Raw genomic sequence first — 19,765 nt, forward strand, 5'->3', positions numbered from 1 at the left:
GGGATTTTTATGGCATCTAGTGCACCATAGATTATATTATCTTATCTTAGTATCGAGCTATCGTAATATACTTATCACTATCATAACATGGGATATTTATACATTATATTCTTAGAAGGACATAATTCTTTAAAAAAAAAAAAAAAATAAACATTTAAGAGAAATAGTCAACAAACGCATACTATTTAGTTATATTGTAATATACACGATTCAATCGTAAATCAATTAATAATCACTTTTTAAAATCCTCCTTCCAAAAAGAAATCTATAAATTATATTTGTCATCTTTTCTTATTCTAATTTTAATAATTAAATATATTGTATCAACCCTAATATTATGTGTAAAAAACTGTTGATGTTATATATAAAATGTCAAAATGATTTATATACTCCATTCATATAAAATAATTTCTATATTTTATGCTTACTTACAATAAACAGTTATACTGTAAGAATTAGACAACGATGATTTTTGGGGGTAAAAATGTATTATAAAAAGGCAGAGCAAACCCTTATTCTGGTCTGTTCTTTTCATGCTCTAGATATCGTTACGCAAACATTGTCATCATTGAACTAAATAGATTTGTGTTATTTAATTTTTCAATTAATGATTAATATTATTATTTCAGATATTATAAGAACCAAGAAAATTATCAGGTAAGATTTTTAAAATCAATAATAGTCAATATTTATGTTATTTTATGATCCTCGAATCATACCCTGAATTAAAAGTAACTCTCATTCTCAATCTAACTCCAACTCCAACTTTCAATGATGTCATACTCACCACTTGTTTTTTCTTTTTTTTAGCTTACTACGATACTTTTAGTTTTACTACGATGTATTTTTTTTTTTTGTGTCTTACCACTATTTCTCAGCTCTCACCGAACCAATTTCTTTCAACGATACGTCAAAAGATCACAAATCATAAATAGTCGAAGACATTACCCTCAAAAATTGAAAAAAATTCCCTTGTTCCCCGTAAAAGGGGAAAATCCACCAAAAAATTACAAATTTAAAAAACGCTAATTTTCGAAATTTTTTCAATTTTTTTTACTTAAAAATGACCGAATTAATAAAAAAAAAATTTATAGATACCTTATGTATTTACCTATCTTTTGATATATTTTTTTAAACATTTGACCCCTAATGTAATATACTTTATAATGGAAAAAAAATTTCGGACTTTATTTTGTCTTCACGATGAAAATGGCTACAAATGCTATTTTTGTTTGAAAATTCTCGATTTTATATTTAAAATTTTTAACTTTATTATGCTATAACTTTTTGAAAAGTGTATGGATCAATACAATTTTTTTATGAGAAATAATATATAAATCCCTCTTTTATTCGACATACTTTTTTTTTTAAATAACACCATTTCTCTTTATATATATATTTATTCATATATTAGACTTATAAATCATAAAACAGGATATAAATAAGAAAATAGGAGAGATTTTAGAATAATCCACCAATTTTTTTAAATTATACACTACAAATTTGCATCAAAGCATTTTTTATAATAGTGATTGTAATCACTGTCAGATATTATACTTGACCTAACTATGCCGCGCACCACTGTGCCACGACCCCCATGAGCTGGGTTTTTTTTTCATAAAATTACTCTTTTTTTTATTAAAATCACTTTAACTATATATATATATATTTATTTACATCATAAATGTTGGAAAATCAAATGTTATTTACTAATTGTTTATTACTTTTGGCCACGTTATAATTAGTTTTAAAATTAATTTTCTAAAAAAAATAAGTCCGTGAATTCGGTTCCAGCAAAGTTTTCTTTTTTTTATAATTGGCATAATTTACTTCATCATTCTCTGTCAGAAGATTGTATTTTTTAAAAGCGTTGTATATCTGCAAAGACAAATTAAATGGCTATATTTTTTAAAATAATGGGTACATTTCACAATTCATTTTAGAAAATGTAAGTATATAGGTTGATAGAAAATAAAAAATAATACATGTAAAATATTTATATTATATTTTATATCTTTCAATCTATATATTAATACATGATCGACTTATATATAGATGTGATTACACTTTAGTTAAACCAAATACTAACATATACTTAATAAATTTTGTGCAAACTCACATGTTCTTTTATACCAAAATTAAACATAATTTTGTCTCTATTTTTGATACTAATTAATCTTTCATTTTCATCGACTACATTTATATTAAAGTCATCCCAACAATTCCAATAGCCTTTTCTTTTATTATACTAGACCGCAAAATAATATTAATAGCGAATTTATTTATTTAAATTAATACTAAAAAATTTTAACTGCTCGCATTTTAACATTAAATATTGAAATTTGAATAGTTAGTATTTTTTAAATTTTATATAATAGCTATATGAAACTTATAAAATATAAATGTATTTAATATAATTTGTTAAAGAATAATTTAAAACATACACTTCAACAATTATTTATTATTGTTATTTTAGAAACTATACTACTTACAATTATAAGCGAGGAAATTGATTTTATATTATTTTTAGATCTTTTTAACACACTGGAAAAATTCGTAGTTTTTTCATTAAATCGATCTTCATTCTTAGATATGAACTTATTACTGTTAAATGATGAAAATATCTCACTCTTGAGATTATTTTCGGTGTTTTTTTGTTTACACGAATACTTACTATATTTTCTTATCGATTTGTCAATCTTTTGATTTATCTTAAGACATAAAAATTACTTTAAACTACATCGTAGAATTATTATAATAATTTATTATTATTATAATAAACTTTATTTACAATTCTTTTGTATTTTTAAAATTATTAGCAGATTTTAAATAATTACTGATGGTTTTAATCTTAATTTTGAACTATGAGTGTTTTTATAAAGAGTACTTTCGTTTTGATAAAAAAATTTTTCATATAAATTACTATCTTTTTCAGGATAAATCAATCTATAGTTGCCCATATTTTTCATTTCCCAAGATCTTTTATTTTCTTCACACATTTTTTTACATTCCAAAATTCGCTGGTTGCTAAGAAATTCAATGAAAATTTAATGTATTTATTTTTCTTTGTAAAACAATGCACGCAATATATAGCGTGCTGGCGCTAGATATTCAAAGACCTGATACAAAAACGTTTTTGCTAGACTCTTTTTATTTATTAATTTTTATATATAAAAATATTTTTTTCGATTTTGTCTACGCTTTTGAGGTCTTTTTGAAAGCTTGCCCCAAGGCGAATTGACTTGACTCAATCGCTAGCCCTGATTTGAAATATGAATAATTTAAAAATAAATTTACTAGGCAGTTTTATCGCCGATTATTTTTCGTTGTTCAGCTTTCCATTTTTCTTCTTCGATAACTAATTTTTTTATAGATGTATCTAGTTGTAATAATTTAAAGGTATCTGTTAATAGTTCTTGTTTCAATATTTTATCAAGAGTTGTTTCAGTGTGGTAACTTGGAGAATGATTAACCTAGCATAAAGTAAAATGTCTGTAAATATGGAAAATGAAAATGGAAAATATGGAAAAAAACTTAATAGTTGGACTGACAGAACAAAATTATAGTAAATTTTAAAAGTGATACAGTTTGAACAACTATATGAGATTTTCTATTTAAAAAATTTAATTTGTTGCTTTATTAACATAGCTTAATAATATTTTTTACAGTGTAAATTACTTCTTACATTTATCCTCATAAAATAAAAAATAAATTTACAAGTTGAAAATGCAATATTAAAAAACACATATGTTGATTAATATCATTACATAATAATACAAATTTTCATAATCATGAACTATGAAACTCAAGTACCAATTTTTTTAATGCGTTTTCGAGTTAGTTCAATAAAATGTAATATAACACTAAAAATGTTTCAATTCATGATACATTTTTATTTCAATGGTTTTAAATTAATAATTCTATTTAATATATTAAATTTATTTTATATATATTCTATTTAATTAATATATTCTATTTAAGTATTTGATTCTTATATCAACCAGTAGTGTCTCGAGGGTGTTGGTGATGGAGATGCAACTTTAAATATAATACAGTTAGTCGTACGTATAAAAAATTGTCAAATTAAATATAATGCAATAAAACACAAAACACATGTTATTATTTTAAAGGTTGCAGTAGAAAATAAAAATGAAAATAATAATAGCGATTATACTATTATAACAATCAACAACGACAAGCAGTTGATTCTAAAAATAAATTACCTAACATAGTAGTATACAAATATTTTACTGTATGGACGACGCTGCTGATTGACCAAACACTATTCGAGTGTGTATGCGTGTCCGTATATACAGAGGAAAACAACTGTAATGTTCGCACACCACAAATGTATTATAACTATTTTACTATTTAAAAATTTTGCATTTTTAATACAAATGTAGAATTAAGAATATACAATTAAGTTTCTTCTTTTGATTAATTTTATTAGGGGGTGCGATCGTTCTGTCGTCCAGACCACGAGCCGCTACTGATATCAATAAATCTTTACGTATTGGTTAATTTTGATGAGTTTATGTTATAATACATTGGTTTTAATATTTAGTTCGTTTTAAAAATATAGTTAAAAAAAAATTCTCAAGATTAAGGATTTGTTCTTACGACATAAATGCAAGAGTTGTTTGAAGACATCAACTGCTAGTTAAATTAATACAATCATATTAGTATCATGTACTTATTTTAATGAAATAAGTTAAAATAAAAAAAAACAGTAGCATAGTGGGGTCGCGGCACAGTATGGACGTGGCATAGTTGGGACAAGTATAGATGATATCTGACAGTGATTAAAATCACTATCATAAGAAACGCTTCATGCAAATCTGTAGATAGTACTTTATTTTAAGAAATTTGTAGATTATTTCAAAAGTAACAGTAACTCTTATTCTCTTAATTTTATCCCGATTAGTTATTTGATTTATAATCATTATATATGAATAATAATTATAATAATTAAATTTAGTATGGAATTGATATTCAATAATTTAATATTGTAATTTTTACGGAGATATTATAAAAATAGTAAAGTAGTTGTATATTTCTTTACTTTTAACGCGTATAAGTTAAGTTAAAAAAGTTAATTTTTTGTGAAAAAGTTGCCATTTTGAAGCCCTTTCCTATGGGCTGGTAAGGGGTCAAATATTCAAAAAAATATATCAAAAGATAGGTAAATACATAAGGTATCTAAAAAAATATATATATAATCATTCGGTTATTTTTAAAAAAGTTATGGCAATTTTAAGTAAAAAAAATTGAAAATATGTCGAAAATTAGTAATTTTTAAATTTGTAATTTTGGGGGGATTTCCCCCGTTTACGGAGAACGAGGGAATTTTTTTCAATTTTTGAGGGTAATGTCTTTGATTAGATACGATTAGTGATCTTTTGAAGTATTCTTCATCAAAATCGATCCAGCGAGAGCTGAGATTGAGTATTCACAGACACAATAAATAAAAAAAACACATAGTAAAATTAATACCTTCTACGCTTCGCATCGAAGCTAAAAATAATTTATTAATATGTTAATATTAATTCGTTGGATAGATTGAAAAATTTACTCATCGTATCAATCAATTAAAACTTTCAGACACAACTTTCCATGTTTAGCTAAAATGGCTCAAAAACAATTTTTTAATAATGTGTAACTCTAAGACACGTTAAAAATGATTTTAAATAATTTTATTTTCAAATTTAAACTTTGACTTTTGCATTATCTTTGGCTTTGTTGCTTACATTATTTAGCATCATTTAGTAATGAAATAAGTGTTCTTACTATAAGTTTTTTGCAAAAAAAAATTGTTTTGGTAATATTAGTATACAGTCCGGAAGTTTTATAATTATTATTGTTAGTATATTTACGAGAAAAGCTCAATATTTCGTTAAAATCATTATTTTCTTTTGCATTTTAATCATAATAAATAATTTCAATAGAAATCATAATAGTAATCATTTCTTTATAACTCTTGGTTAATCTAAAATTGAATTATTCAGAACTTAATTTTAATGATATGCTTTAACTAAAAAAAAGCAATAAAAAAGTTGTAAAAAAAATTAATCAGTTGTGCGGATTATTAAAATTGATTATAATTGTAAAAATCAATTATAAAATAAGGTAACCAAAAATCATTTAAACAGTAACATGTTATTACACTATTCATGATTAATTTAATAATGTGATACTAAAATTATTACAATGTAATTATCTAAAATATCTATAATTCATTTACCGCCAATGATTGAATGATATGATTCCATACCAGAAATATTTTTAGAAAATAATTCTAGTAAAACTTATAGATAATAACAGGTCGTATTTCATATTTTGATGCTGAGTGGCTACATGAATTTTGGCACCCCCAAATTTTTCCAGAATCGCCCTTTAAATAGTATTAAAACGTATTAAATCAATATTATATAACGATATAGAAATCGGAAAAAATGATATAGTTATTGTTAATTAATTAGATTGTTTAAATAAATTTATTAGATCGATATTAAAATCATATAAACATTACATTGACAAACTGAATCGGAAAAAGTTATTTTGATTCCAAGCCTTGGTTTTATTAGAATCAAATGAATTTTTAAATAAACACGAGATTAAATTATTCAAAATACTAATTTCATTATTAAAAAATAATATTATCGTAGTACTTCCATTTACTTTAATAATCTAATTTTTTTACTAACTTCTAAAAGATACGGTTTGCAATTAACGTCAATAAGGATATCAAAACCTAGTAGTTCGAAACATGCTGATGTGTATTCATGTTTTGGAAAACATGCTTCATAACTTCTTTTGACAAATGGATAAGCTATTATAATTGTTTTGATAATAATATCATCAATATTATTCCATATTTTCCCCACATTGTAACCTTTAGCTTCTAGCCACTCATTTAGAGTTTTTATTCGCCTATAAAATATATTTTAGTTCAATTTTAACTTTTAAAAATTATCATTTATAAAATTAAGTTATTCGTTAATTTAAATTAAAGCTTTAAAACTTTTGTGATTAAGAGAGCTTAAGTACCCTAAATAATTTAAAAAAAGTGAAAAACTCCTTTTATACTCTCTCAACTAAAAATAAAACTTTGAAAACCGGAAGGGCTTACTCTATATTAGCTCATTAAAAATTTTCTTCTGAAGTTAAAATGTTACTTCTTTAATACTTAAAATGATGTACTTTTACAAAGTACATCATTTTAATCATCAAGGCACAATCAAGTGCCTTGATTTAAATTTACCGTTTACTTCCATAATGTTCATTGTCAACAAATATAGTACTTCGTTTATTTACAGAATAATTTGTCAAGTGCATAAACCGATTTTTTAAGTTGCTAACACTTGGTTTTTCATATTGTTCAGTCGCTAATCTTTATAATTGAAAAATACAAATATATGGTGAAGTATATATTGATGTAACTTAAGTGATCAGCTAACTATAATTAACGGAATATATTAAAAAATATAAGGAAAAATGTATTTTCTTCTATTCAGTAGTTATTAGTGTCCTATACATTTAAATAGTTCTATCCCCTTTCTTTCTCCTTTTAAAATTGTACCAACTTACCTTTTTTAAATGGTAACATATATATTTAACTTTTTAAAAATAAGAAAATTATCTATCTAAGAAAATATTTAGTCGATAACAACTTTTGAAGTAGTATTTCGGAAATTATTAAACACATCAAAATAATGAATGAAGGTGAAGAGCGGGTTCTTTTGTACTACCTCACTAAACCATCATTGTATACATAAATTCTGAGTGGGTCACATGATGCTATCAAAGTATACACTCTTATATCAAATTTATATCCGTCCATTAACAAAGGCTGTAAAATAAAGCATAGAACTATAATAAAAACAAGATAAATGACTAAATAAGTAGTAGGAAAAAATGTGCACAGCAACTATGTGTCGTTCTTTAACATTTCCCCTTAAATTCGCCCCTAATTAAAAATATTCCTTGCATGACGATTTAAAGTCTTCTAAAAAAAATTAATTATTTTAAAGAAAGTGTATTTGATATAGTGATATTATCACAGTAATATAAAATATTACAAAATAAAATAAATTTCATACCACCACTAAATTTAATAACAGGACCTTCTGAATGTAAAAAAAATTATGAGCATTTACTTTAGAAATATAAACTTGACAAATAGATTTTTCGTATCGATCAAATTTTTTCAAAGATTTTGTTAAGTAAATTCCTTCACCTTTAGAACCGACATCCGGTTTTAGAATGTAAGTTAAACCTTTATGTTCACTCATATAATTTTTTAGTTTAGTATATCTGTATATAAAATGTAAATAATATAGAAACTAATGTAAATATATAATATAAAAATTGAAAGTAAATATTAGTACTCGATTGGTAAATACCATGTCTTCGGAAAAAAATCATATTCATTCGGAAATACAAAAATCATTCTATTGAGATTAGAAGCTAATAAATCTTTCCGACAAATTTCAACAACTCCTGGAAAATGATTAATTTTCTGTAAAAAAAAAATTTATCTGATTATTTTTATAATCATATTGTAGTAAATCTCAATTGAATTGCTTAATTACAAATCCGGCTCAATTAAAAATGAAATAAAAGATAATTATAAGCAACTTTTATTGACACACACTCTATTAGTGGTATGCTAAGGATTTTTTGTTAAAGTGAGGATTTACATACTGTTAGGGGCTTGTTTAATACTTGAGGATCTTGGTCAAAACCAAGAATCGGAAGCTACCTAACGTCTGCCCAAATATTGTCCCTATCTCCTTAAATGAGTTTAATTACATGAAGGAGACACAGTTAATTGTGTACCTTAGTTACTAGAGAGAGATTATATAATGAAGTAAAACTATTGTTTTATGTCAACGATAAAGTAAAGTCATATTTTAGATGTTCAGTAAATATAAGTTATATGTAATGTACAATTCGTTTGATCTGAATTCTTGTAGTTGGATATACCTATCCAAGTGAGACGGAGTTGGTTGGCTATAATGACTATTGGCGATAGACGAGTCGATGAATAAAACAAGTTATTAATAATATAAACAAGACGAAAGTGATAGTATTGAAAACTATGTTTATAACATAACTGCCCTTTATTAAATCGACGTCAGTAGCTCCGGCTATAGACCAGTAGAATGTTACATCAGCGTCTCCCTCTATGCTAATTAATAATGTAATACGAATTAAGTAAAAGGAAATAAAATGTGTATAATATAAGTGGTAAGAACTTAGTAATAAGTGCTCTTACAATACATCAAAATTTACCACTTTCCTTCTAAAAACATCTCTAACATGCAATTATATGCGTCACGTGCGGGAGTTAAACCTTTTGGATACGATTTTGGACTTAATAGTTAAAGTCATGTCAGATAATTTCTATTAACTAAAAATGTGTATTAGGCCAGTTTTTCATGTAGATTTCCATTATTTTAATAAATAAAATTATGGTATTTAGAGTAATACAATATAAAAACTAATTTATATTCTGTATATAACCATTTAAAAACCAATGATATGATAAATTGGAGGAAAATAATAATCTTCTTTTATTCTATTATCTAAGTTTATGCTATTATAATAATTAATAACAAATATTTAAAATTTTGATTCATTACAATAAATTAGTATTTAATTATTATTAAATATTTTTAAATAGACATTTTATAAATACATTTCGCTTTAAAACACGATAAAATACTAACCTGATATTTTTTCATATCTTTAACCTTTTCAACACTTATTAATGAATCCGTCCAACATATATCCCAAGGTTTGTTATGATCCATTTCTTTCATACCCAATGATTTTGCTACAAAATTAACTATATCATACTTACAAGTTTGTAGGCAAATGGTACTACTATTAAAATAAATTTTATGGATAGATTATAATAACACTATAAAAATTATATTTTTACTTCTTTTTTATTTTCTTTAACATTCTGTGAAAGTTTCTAATATATTGATCAAACTTAATATTACTATAATCTAAAACTAAAACAATAGTATATTTGTTGTCGTGGCAACAAAAATTGTGTAATGAAAGATACTATAAAATCCATACATTTATGTATTTATTTATGTATACTTTTAATTTGATTTTTTACCGACATGTCAATAAATTATGTAAATAATGACACTGAATATGTGGATTTCGTTCTACAACATCTTAAGCGTTTTCAAATTTATGAAGAGGGAGCTTTTTCAAATTCTTATAGCTCATTGGATGGTATTGACAATATAGATGATGATTTTGATGAAGATATTAAACATATACTAGATCAATGTTGTATTATCCAAGAGGATCATTTAAAATGCAATGGTTTTTCATCAATTTCTGAAGACATTTTAAAAGGTATGAACCAAACAGTGAAAAAAAATTATGAATATGAAAATTGGGATGAAGCATTCAAGGATATTAGTATGATGTATCCACCATTAAATTTAAATAATACATTAATACAATCTTTAAATAGTAAAATGTATAAGGTTGATTGTGAACAAAAATTAAATGATATGAATAATATTAATGAAGGAAATGAATTGAGAAAATTTTTAGAAGCCGGACGCCAATATCAGAATATTAATAATTTTCAAATATCACAGCCATATATGATATCAAAAAAAAATTTAAGTGTGGCAATAAATAGAATACCTCTGAAAAATGTCCAAGTATCCAAAAAAAAAGTTGAAGATTGGATAAACAACTATATCGAAATCGAGAAAAAATTTTAATTTATATAATAATACAAAAAAAATTTTTATGTCCTTATGATACCTTTACTTGAATATTAAATATTGGTATTTTTTTTATTATTCATTTACATAATTGTCATTAGTATTTTTATCAGTGGCGTAACCAAAGGGCTAAGAGGATTGCAACTCGCTTAAAAATTCATCCTATGACTGAATTAATTATTAAAAATTATACTTCTAAATTTAATTTGAGCAAAAAACGTCTTCACAAAAAATTCTTTGTCTTTTTCTTTTTATCACAACTACTTTGAGTCGGCTACTCTTATCCTACTTTATACTTCCACTTGACTCCCACATCATCTACAATAACAGCTCCCCATTTCATTTTTGCTCTACCTTTACCCCTTCTTCATTTAAAAAAATATTCAACCTCCCTGAAAATAAATGTTTACTCCACGAATTATTATCATTATTATTGAAACTATTATAAAATTGCAAGATATATAGTTAAAACAATCATAATTACAATAGTAATAATGAAAATTCCTAACTTTTTATTTTTTAGTCACAAAAATTTTATTTGACATAGGATAACAAAAAAAAAAATTTCTGTCAATTTTTCTTACAATATCTAAGTGGATATAAAGAATCATGACTATACAGGTTTTTATCATCACATCTAACTAACAATATAATTACTTGTTAGTAATTCTTTTAGTGATATTTAAATACTGAAATAAAATAATAAACTGAAAATTTTCCCAACATTTTTTCGGTTGTGCAAAATTTAGGCTTATCTGTCAAGTTGAACCATTTTTATATACCTAAATTTGAGTTTAATAATCGATTTTCATAAAAAAAAAAAATACTGAACTTTCCACTATAACTATTATTACATTAACCTAATAATTTTAAAATTGCTATTAAAAGATAGATAATTTATGTAAAGTATTAATAAATATTACTTTAACTTTTTTTTTTGTGTGTCATATGACCAGTATAATTGGAATTATCAAAGAAAACCTACATAAAGTTAAAAAATTTGAAGAATTGTAGTTAGTCATTCAATAGTTTATTAAAAATTTGATTTAATATCAGAATAACTTTTGTTATCATTTTTAAATAAGAAATGTTATAAATAAATAAAACTCAATACTTTTATATACTAAATAATTATGATAAATAATATTTTTAAATAAAATTAGTATCTACATGAAAAATACAAGTTTTATACATTTTTTAATCACAAATAATAAAAATTAACAAATTTCAATTTAAAAATGTTAAAAATATTTTTAACTTACTCTTTATTAGTTAAAATATTATTAAAATTAAAGAATATGATGCTTTATTGTTTATAAATATAATGTAATGCTTATTACAAGGCTACAAAAGTTTAAATAAATTTGTATTAAGAATGAACTTGTAAATATTGAATGGATATATTTATGCTAAATAATATTATTTAACTAAAATAACTTTCATACTTAGTTTTTTTTATTACCAATTGTTTACTAATAAAAATTGGTTCACCAATGATATAAAATGTATACATTATATACAAAAATACAAAAAAAAATTACATGATTAAATATATAACCATTTATAACACTATTAATGTAATATATAACCTAAGAAAAAAAATAGTTTTATTGAAATAAAATTTGAAAATTACACAGTATGCATTTGATGTATATTGTAGAAAAAGTATTTATAAAATTAATGATTTTATTAAATTAGAATAAATTTAAAATATGAACTACTTTTTAAATAAATTAATATCACTTTTATTTATTAAAAATAGTTAATAATAACTAATAAATTAGTAATTATTAAATATTAAATTTAATAATAACTATTAAACTAATAATAACAATAAAGATAATATCTTTCAAATGAGTTCAAAAAAAAACATATTTATTAAATTGTAGTTCTAGGACTTAAATAGGTAATAAAAAAATATAACTTTGTAAAAAATGAATACTTTAACTTCCGTAAATATAAATGAAAAATTATAAGAAATAATTATTCATAAAATTATACAACAGGCAGTTCTAATACATCATTATTTTGTTCATTTGTTACTTCATATAATTCATTCTTTTCAAAAACCCTAATTAATTGTGACAAAGTTAGTTCATCCCAACTTCCCATAGACTGACATTCATTAGAAAATATATTAGTAATATTTTCTTCAACAGATTCACGAATAATAAAGTGATGTATAAATGTAGGTCTAAAAAAAAAATTATTTAAGTTTTCTTATATAAATTATCAATATAAAATATTACAATGTTTGTCCAATTCTATAAATTCGTCCTATTGCTTGTAAACTATCAGCTGGATTCAAAACTGGTTCAACAAAAAAAATTTGAGTAGCTTCGGTTAAATTCAATCCTTTTGATCCAAAATTTAGATTCATTAGTAATGCATTAATTTTTTCGTTTGTCTATATCAATCAAATCACATCATTTTTAAAACAAATAGAAACTTTTTTTTTCAACAATATTTCAAAAATAAATTTAAATTAAATTAATTGTAACAGTAACTTAATAACTAAGTAAATATTAATGTTCAATTAACGTAGTTACTTTAAAGTCTTTTAAGGTTTTCTTGTAAGTTTGTCCAGTTTTTAGTCTTCGATATTTTATTGAATTTTGTTCTAGTGCTTCTCCAAGGAGATCTAGTACTTTATCCCACTAAATATTTTCAATGATAATATATTAATATAATATAAATAATGAAATATATTAATGTATAATTATTTTTTTATAAATAATAGAATGTATTGTGTAATTACCGCTGAAAATATGAGAACTTTAACATTAGCATTGTTGTTGATTAATTCAATTAGTTTTATAGTAATAGATTCAATTTTTGTGGAAAATGAGCCTTTTAAGACTATGCCATTTATATTACTATCTTGATTACTTTTCACATATGATATAGATATTAATGGTGTCTGTGTACGACACATTGGACAAGCTACATTATGACCATCAGATCTATTGCAAACAGTTGCTATACATGTATTACAAATACAATGGCCACACTGTAATACTGCCCACTAAAAAAAAATCAAAATAATAGAAATAAATACATATTTACACTGTCCTATTCATTAATTATTCGATAGTTATAAAAAACATTACTTCTTGCTCTATAGAGTAGCAACATATTGGACAAGACTCTAATTCAGTGGTGTTTGATTTTTCTTTCTTTAAATTTTCAAGGTATATTAATGTACCAATTTTTGTTTCTAAATAAGATTCACTTATAGGAATTTCTGATTTTAAAGAAAACATATTATAATCCACCTTTAAACAAAATTGATAAAAATGTTTATAAATATTATTATATTATATTTTGCATATTACCATCATAATTATAATTATATTCTACATTTTATATTTAGAATAACATTACCAAATTCAGTTTAGTTTCGCCTAAGAATATTTATCTGTACTCCAGACGACTACTATTATCATTTTTCAAAAGTAAGAAAAACATTGAATGTTTTCATTGAGCATTTCATAAATTTTATGAAATACTCAATGAACATTTGAAAAATGATCTCACTATATAATTGTGAAGAAAAAAAAGACTTATTTCCTGGTTGCCACAAATTAAAAATGTTCGAATTGCCTGACTTTTCCAATCAATTTTTAAAAATATTCCATACATCATTTAAAAAATGTAGGCAAAAATAAAAAAACTCCGCAAATTTTTCACGTTTTTTAGATTTGTAGCAACCTTAAAAGAGAAATTGTAATGGTAATTATATGGTATACAGTAATATAATTATGAAAATAAAAAATAAAATATTAATATTATACAAATATTTTTGGTAAAGAACGTATTGAATCTAAGTGCATAGGTATCAAGGTTCAATTTTATACAGTTTAATCATTAATTTATAAGGATAGTATTAAATATAAATCTAAAACTATTATCAATTTATGAGGTATGAGTTTATTAAGATTCTTAATAAAAAAAAAAAACTGAGAGTGTCGCAAGCAACTATGTTACTCAAAAAAGGTAGCACTTGATAATTTTCAAAAGGAAATGCTAAATGCCACATTAGATGCTTTTTTATCTAATATTTTGAAAAGTTCAGGAAACACAAGATTCAATTAGAATACACAGCTCTTACATAAAGAAGTATTTTAATTTAATGATAAAAGAACACTGAATAAAACTATATTGAGATTTTTTTTACTATACATACTAATTTAAATAAGATTGTTTAGTGTAACTTATTTTTTTGAAGTATTAACATAAAAAAATTTTTCCTTAGTTCGATGGTACTATAATATTCAAGTTGATAATTCATCATTTTAGAATATTTTTTTTTACCATTAATTAAGAAATAAGACATATAATTGTTTAAATGTATCAACGAAATCCTTTATTATAATAATTTTTATTTTTTACTTACATATTGTTCCATTATAACATCATTTTCATTTTCTTTTTTAGATTTTTTCTTAGGTGGACCATTTTCATCATAATCTTGTTCTATAGTATCACCTAATCTAAGCCTAGATTTTGCCATAACTATTTCATCATGAGCTGCTAAATTATCACTTAAATGTGTCCATAACAATCTTAGATATCTAAATTCTTTACGCACTAATTCTAATAATTTCATATGTTCAGCAGCATCTTTAAAACAATTTTTATTAATTATTTTTGCTTGTCCATACTGAAGTAACTCTAAAAAATTTAATTAAAAAATTAATAAGATAATTAAACTAAAATATTACATAACATCAATTAACTTGTCAATAAAAATTCTTTTTGTGACATTTTCCAAAGACCTTTACTCGTACTCTCATACAATGTTTCAGATTTTTCTTCATCCTTTTCAGTCACTGAAGATTTTTGTTTATTTGATACACTAAATAACAATGATTCATATTCTTGCAATTGACTCTCTGCTTTACATAGCATACACCTATGAAAAGAAAAAAGTTATAAAATAAAATTAAAGTATTATTTTGTGTCAAAAAAGATAAAATGTTACAAAAATGTTATTTTAACATAATTCATGATATGTATAAAAAAGTTTTATCTATCATCTACCAAACATTAGTATAACTATTTTATTGGTATTTTTTATTGTACTTCAAAATGTTAAGTTTTCAAAAATTAAGAGTTTGAGAATACTACATTTTTTTGATCATTAATTACTATTAACATTTCTGCAATAATTTTATATTTATTAATTGTTAAAATTATACTATAAAATCATTTTAATATTTTCTTATAAATAATTTGTATTAATTACCTATTTTTAATACTTCTTCTTGACTTTATACGTAAATGACAAGATAAAGCTGATTGAACTAAATCACACATTGGAATTTCTTCAAGAACTTTTAAAATAGAGTGTGTATCTATTCTAGCACTGTCTAAATCTGCAAGCCAAACACTTAAAATGTTGTAGATATCATTCATCGATTTAAGTCTACAAACCAATTCAAAAAGTTAATTTTTATTTAATATGTATTTTTTATTTATTTAAAATAACTTAATTTGATATTAAAATAATGATCTTGTTAAATAATATATTTACTTATTAGCAATATTAGGAACACCAGGCACTCTATAGTCATCTAAATCTATTTGTACTTTATTTAAAAAGTCATCAACTGAAAAAATCCAATCTAATAAATCAGACCACCAATCTGAATAGCCTAATGTCTTATTTCCCATTAACTCTGACACTTTGACTGAATAAAAATTCACAGTTTTTCTTGTAGTATCGATCTTAGAAGAAAATTTCAAAATTAAAAGATGAATACATAATTTTTTTAAATATTTCAAAATCATACACAAAAAATGTTTTAAAAAATATATTAAAATGACTGGAACTATTCTTGGTGGTTAAACTTTGTATAGACTGTTAATTAAATATTAAAATAAAATTTTTATAATCTTAAATTTAAATAATATAAATTCATTGGCTATTTCACTGTAAAAGACAATCAAATAACTTTATTGGTGATAATACATATATAAATATAAATATTAATAAATGCCTTACATTTTGTTTACTTGTTTCAAGATAGTCTTTTTCCAATTTTTCCATATTTTCTTTTAAATCAGAGTCATATAACGCATGAGATACCACTGTGTGTTCATCAAGCACCATCGATAAGTTATACAAGACATGAATTTTCTAAAATAAATTTTGAAATTAAATCAGTCATACTGCAAATATTACAACAAAATTTTTTATTAAAATAATAAAAAGAAAATAATTAAATTTTGGACAATAATGAAAAAAATATTTAATTTATTTAGTTGATGATGCATTTTCAATGAAAAGTACTTTATAAGAAAATATTTTGAACCTGGCAGGTATCAACATGAAGTTTTTTATCTTTATATTTATCCATTAAATTCAACACAGTTCTATAGTGTTCAATAGCATTTGTTGGCTCAGACCGAATAAGATATAATCCTGCAATTGCATTATGTTGAGAAACTAGAGATCTTAAAATATCATTACATTCAACACGACACTTTTCTATCATAACATCCATTAATTTTTCCATTGTCATAGTTCCTTTTACTTTTAAAAATTGTCCACGTACAGCCTAAAAATACAAAATTTATTATTTAAATATATAAGTATATAATATATGGAGTACAAAAATAAAAATAAATTACTTGTGGATGAACACATGCTTGACGTAACTTCAACAAAGGGCCCATTATTTTATATAAATCCCGTTTATCAATACTTTTTAAAGATATATCTAGTGTTGGAAATAGTCTATGGAAAAAAAATTTTCATTGAATATTATATATATTTTAAATATCAATTTAACTACCTAAAAGCACAAACCTTGTAACAATATTCTGAAATAATGTAGCACAATCATCATGCTGCTTTTGATAAAAATGTTTTTCTATTTGAGAAAAAGTTAACCAATGGTATTCAACTGATTGAGGTGGTATACCTAACTCAGTGTTTACATCATGCATGTTATTCCTCCAGATAAGATTAGAAAACCAACTATACATTTTTTCAGTATCCCCTTTCATTAATTGTGAAAAGTGTTTGCGATTACAGTAAGGACTAACATCTAGAAACTTTAATATGCCATAGAGATCTGTAGAATAATATTAAACATGTAAAAGAAAAAATGAATCATAAATTGATAAACAATTAGAAATTAAAGTTACTACCATTTAATGATTTTTGAATTGGAGTACCAGTCATTGCCCATTTGTGAACAGATTTTAAACAAGATACCATTTCAGATACTTTGGTGCTAGTATACTCAACTGCTTGGCCTTCATCTAAACAAATACGCCACCATAGTATGCATGGTAATGGAGACTGGGGGTAGTAATATCGTTTAGAGTATCTTAGGCGAGTTGATCGATTTTCAATATCCTACAGAAATTAAATTTATTCCACAAAATTAAATTGAAAATATAAATGATATACATACTATGTTTCCAGTATAGTTTAAATCTCTTTTCAAATTATTGTAGGAAGTTATAACAACATCATAATCATTAAAAGAAATAGGTTGTATATAACCATCAAAATGGACACCATTATAAACTAAAATTTTTAAACCTGGGTTGGCTATATGTTTGTCTATCTGTAATAAAAAGACTTGTGTTAAAATTTTGTAATTTTTAATGATGTTACAAACCCTGATTTTTGGGATCAAACCAAATTTTTAAAATCAAATTCAAATCAAATCGAATTTTCAATTTTTCAAACGAATTTGAACTAAATGATCTAAATAATACTTCATTGAACTTGAACTGAACAATTATTTCAATTACTTATAGGAAAAACTTTTATCTTTATTCAACAAATTTAGTGTGATATCTGATTATACTCGTTAAATTTTCAAACTAATTTACAAGGAAAAAGTTTGGTTTGATTTTTTTCATCAAATTTATTATCAATATGAATCAATTAATGTAAATGTTCTATTAAACATAAAAAACCAAAATAGATAGATATAATTTAATATTAAAAATTATTAATTCATTAAAAATTGATGAAAATCCTTTTTTTTTGTAAATAATAAGAATAAACTTTTTAAGTAGATATAAAGGTACTTGTAAAACTAGAAATGAAATTTTAAAATATGTTAATGATAACTGAAATTGTATAAAAATGAACTATTTAAAGTAAAAATTTAGTTCTATATTAAATAAAAGATTACCTCTTCAATCCATTGATTCAATATAGATTGTGGTACTACTATTAATGTTGCTTTACATGGTAATTTATCGTTAATTGTCCAGCAATTTGCACATAAATATGGTACTTCTTTGAATATTTTGGGAGCAAAATTAACACATTTTGGATGTTGTCCTTTTCCACACATTAAACAATATACTACTGTATCATTTATAACTGTATCAGCACAATAACACTCAAGAAGTTGAGTGCCTTCATCATTGGCTTTCACTATTTTTGGTACACATGTCATTTCACTCAGTACACTATTGTACCAATTTTCTAATAAATTGCGAGAGACAGATTTTGAATGATTTTCATCTATTAATTTTTTAGAGTATAATATGTATTTGCTTGATGATGGAGTTGGCAAAACAGATTTTATTGAATTGTTCATAGTACTTGGGGTTTCTTTAATAATGATTTTTTGATTATAGAACTAAAATGTTAAATTATATTGTAATTTTTTTCTTATGCTTAAATCAGCGTATCAGGTTAAAATCATCCAAAATTTGAGAGAAATTTTTAATATTTTACCTCAGATGGCGCAGTATTTGACATTATACATGACAACATTTCAACCGTTTTTCCTAAACCCATTTCATCAGCTAAAATTCCTCCACTAAATGGAGTTCCATCACTTCTTATTACTATAACACATATTAAATCATTCTAATGTAAATCTGAGTAACATACATTATGTATATTATATTACAAATACACTTATGTAATGAGTGTTAAATAGTATTTAACTTATTTTAGCTTCGATGCGAAGCTGAGAAGGTATTGGTTTTACTATTATGTGTTTTTTTTTTTTTTT

General features: G+C 23.6%; 2 protein-coding genes across 2 annotated transcripts in view; both read right to left on the reverse strand.

The window, feature by feature from the left end:
• Positions 1 to 1,419: 1,419 nt before the first annotated feature.
• LOC126898259 (tubulin polyglutamylase TTLL6-like) lies at positions 1,420 to 10,062 on the reverse strand. The gene is made up of 12 exons (XM_050672201.1): positions 9,947 to 10,062; positions 9,732 to 9,888; positions 8,388 to 8,518; positions 8,157 to 8,313; positions 7,749 to 7,849; positions 7,262 to 7,390; positions 6,705 to 6,930; positions 3,298 to 3,473; positions 2,838 to 3,027; positions 2,493 to 2,711; positions 2,120 to 2,248; positions 1,420 to 1,878 (listed from the first exon to the last, which is right to left on the reverse strand). The coding sequence occupies exons 1-12, from the start codon at positions 9,967 to 9,969 to the stop codon at positions 1,762 to 1,764; spliced, it is 1,755 nt and encodes a 584-aa protein (XP_050528158.1). The 5' UTR covers positions 9,970 to 10,062; the 3' UTR covers positions 1,420 to 1,761.
• Positions 10,063 to 12,714: 2,652 nt separating this feature from the next.
• Positions 12,715 to 19,765, reverse strand: part of LOC126905957 (E3 ubiquitin-protein ligase SHPRH-like) — a 9,056-nt gene continuing 2,005 nt past the window's right edge. The window contains exons 3-19 of the mRNA XM_050686162.1: positions 19,483 to 19,595; positions 18,929 to 19,384; positions 18,194 to 18,349; positions 17,925 to 18,135; positions 17,581 to 17,848; positions 17,403 to 17,508; positions 17,084 to 17,329; positions 16,774 to 16,908; positions 16,303 to 16,496; positions 16,015 to 16,194; positions 15,506 to 15,681; positions 15,163 to 15,440; positions 13,877 to 14,041; positions 13,525 to 13,791; positions 13,316 to 13,423; positions 13,016 to 13,173; positions 12,715 to 12,960 (exon numbers count right to left, since the gene is read on the reverse strand). Of these exons, the coding sequence (XP_050542119.1) occupies positions 12,762 to 12,960; positions 13,016 to 13,173; positions 13,316 to 13,423; positions 13,525 to 13,791; positions 13,877 to 14,041; positions 15,163 to 15,440; positions 15,506 to 15,681; positions 16,015 to 16,194; positions 16,303 to 16,496; positions 16,774 to 16,908; positions 17,084 to 17,329; positions 17,403 to 17,508; positions 17,581 to 17,848; positions 17,925 to 18,135; positions 18,194 to 18,349; positions 18,929 to 19,384; positions 19,483 to 19,595 (3,416 nt within the window). The 3' untranslated portion in view covers positions 12,715 to 12,761. The remainder of the gene's footprint in view (positions 12,961 to 13,015; positions 13,174 to 13,315; positions 13,424 to 13,524; positions 13,792 to 13,876; positions 14,042 to 15,162; positions 15,441 to 15,505; positions 15,682 to 16,014; positions 16,195 to 16,302; positions 16,497 to 16,773; positions 16,909 to 17,083; positions 17,330 to 17,402; positions 17,509 to 17,580; positions 17,849 to 17,924; positions 18,136 to 18,193; positions 18,350 to 18,928; positions 19,385 to 19,482; positions 19,596 to 19,765) is intronic.

The sequence above is a fragment of the Daktulosphaira vitifoliae genome, unplaced genomic scaffold (genome assembly GCF_025091365.1).
Source record: "Daktulosphaira vitifoliae isolate Bord-2020 unplaced genomic scaffold, ASM2509136v1 Scaffold_1, whole genome shotgun sequence".
NCBI classification, from domain to species: Eukaryota; Metazoa; Arthropoda; class Insecta; order Hemiptera; family Phylloxeridae; genus Daktulosphaira; species Daktulosphaira vitifoliae.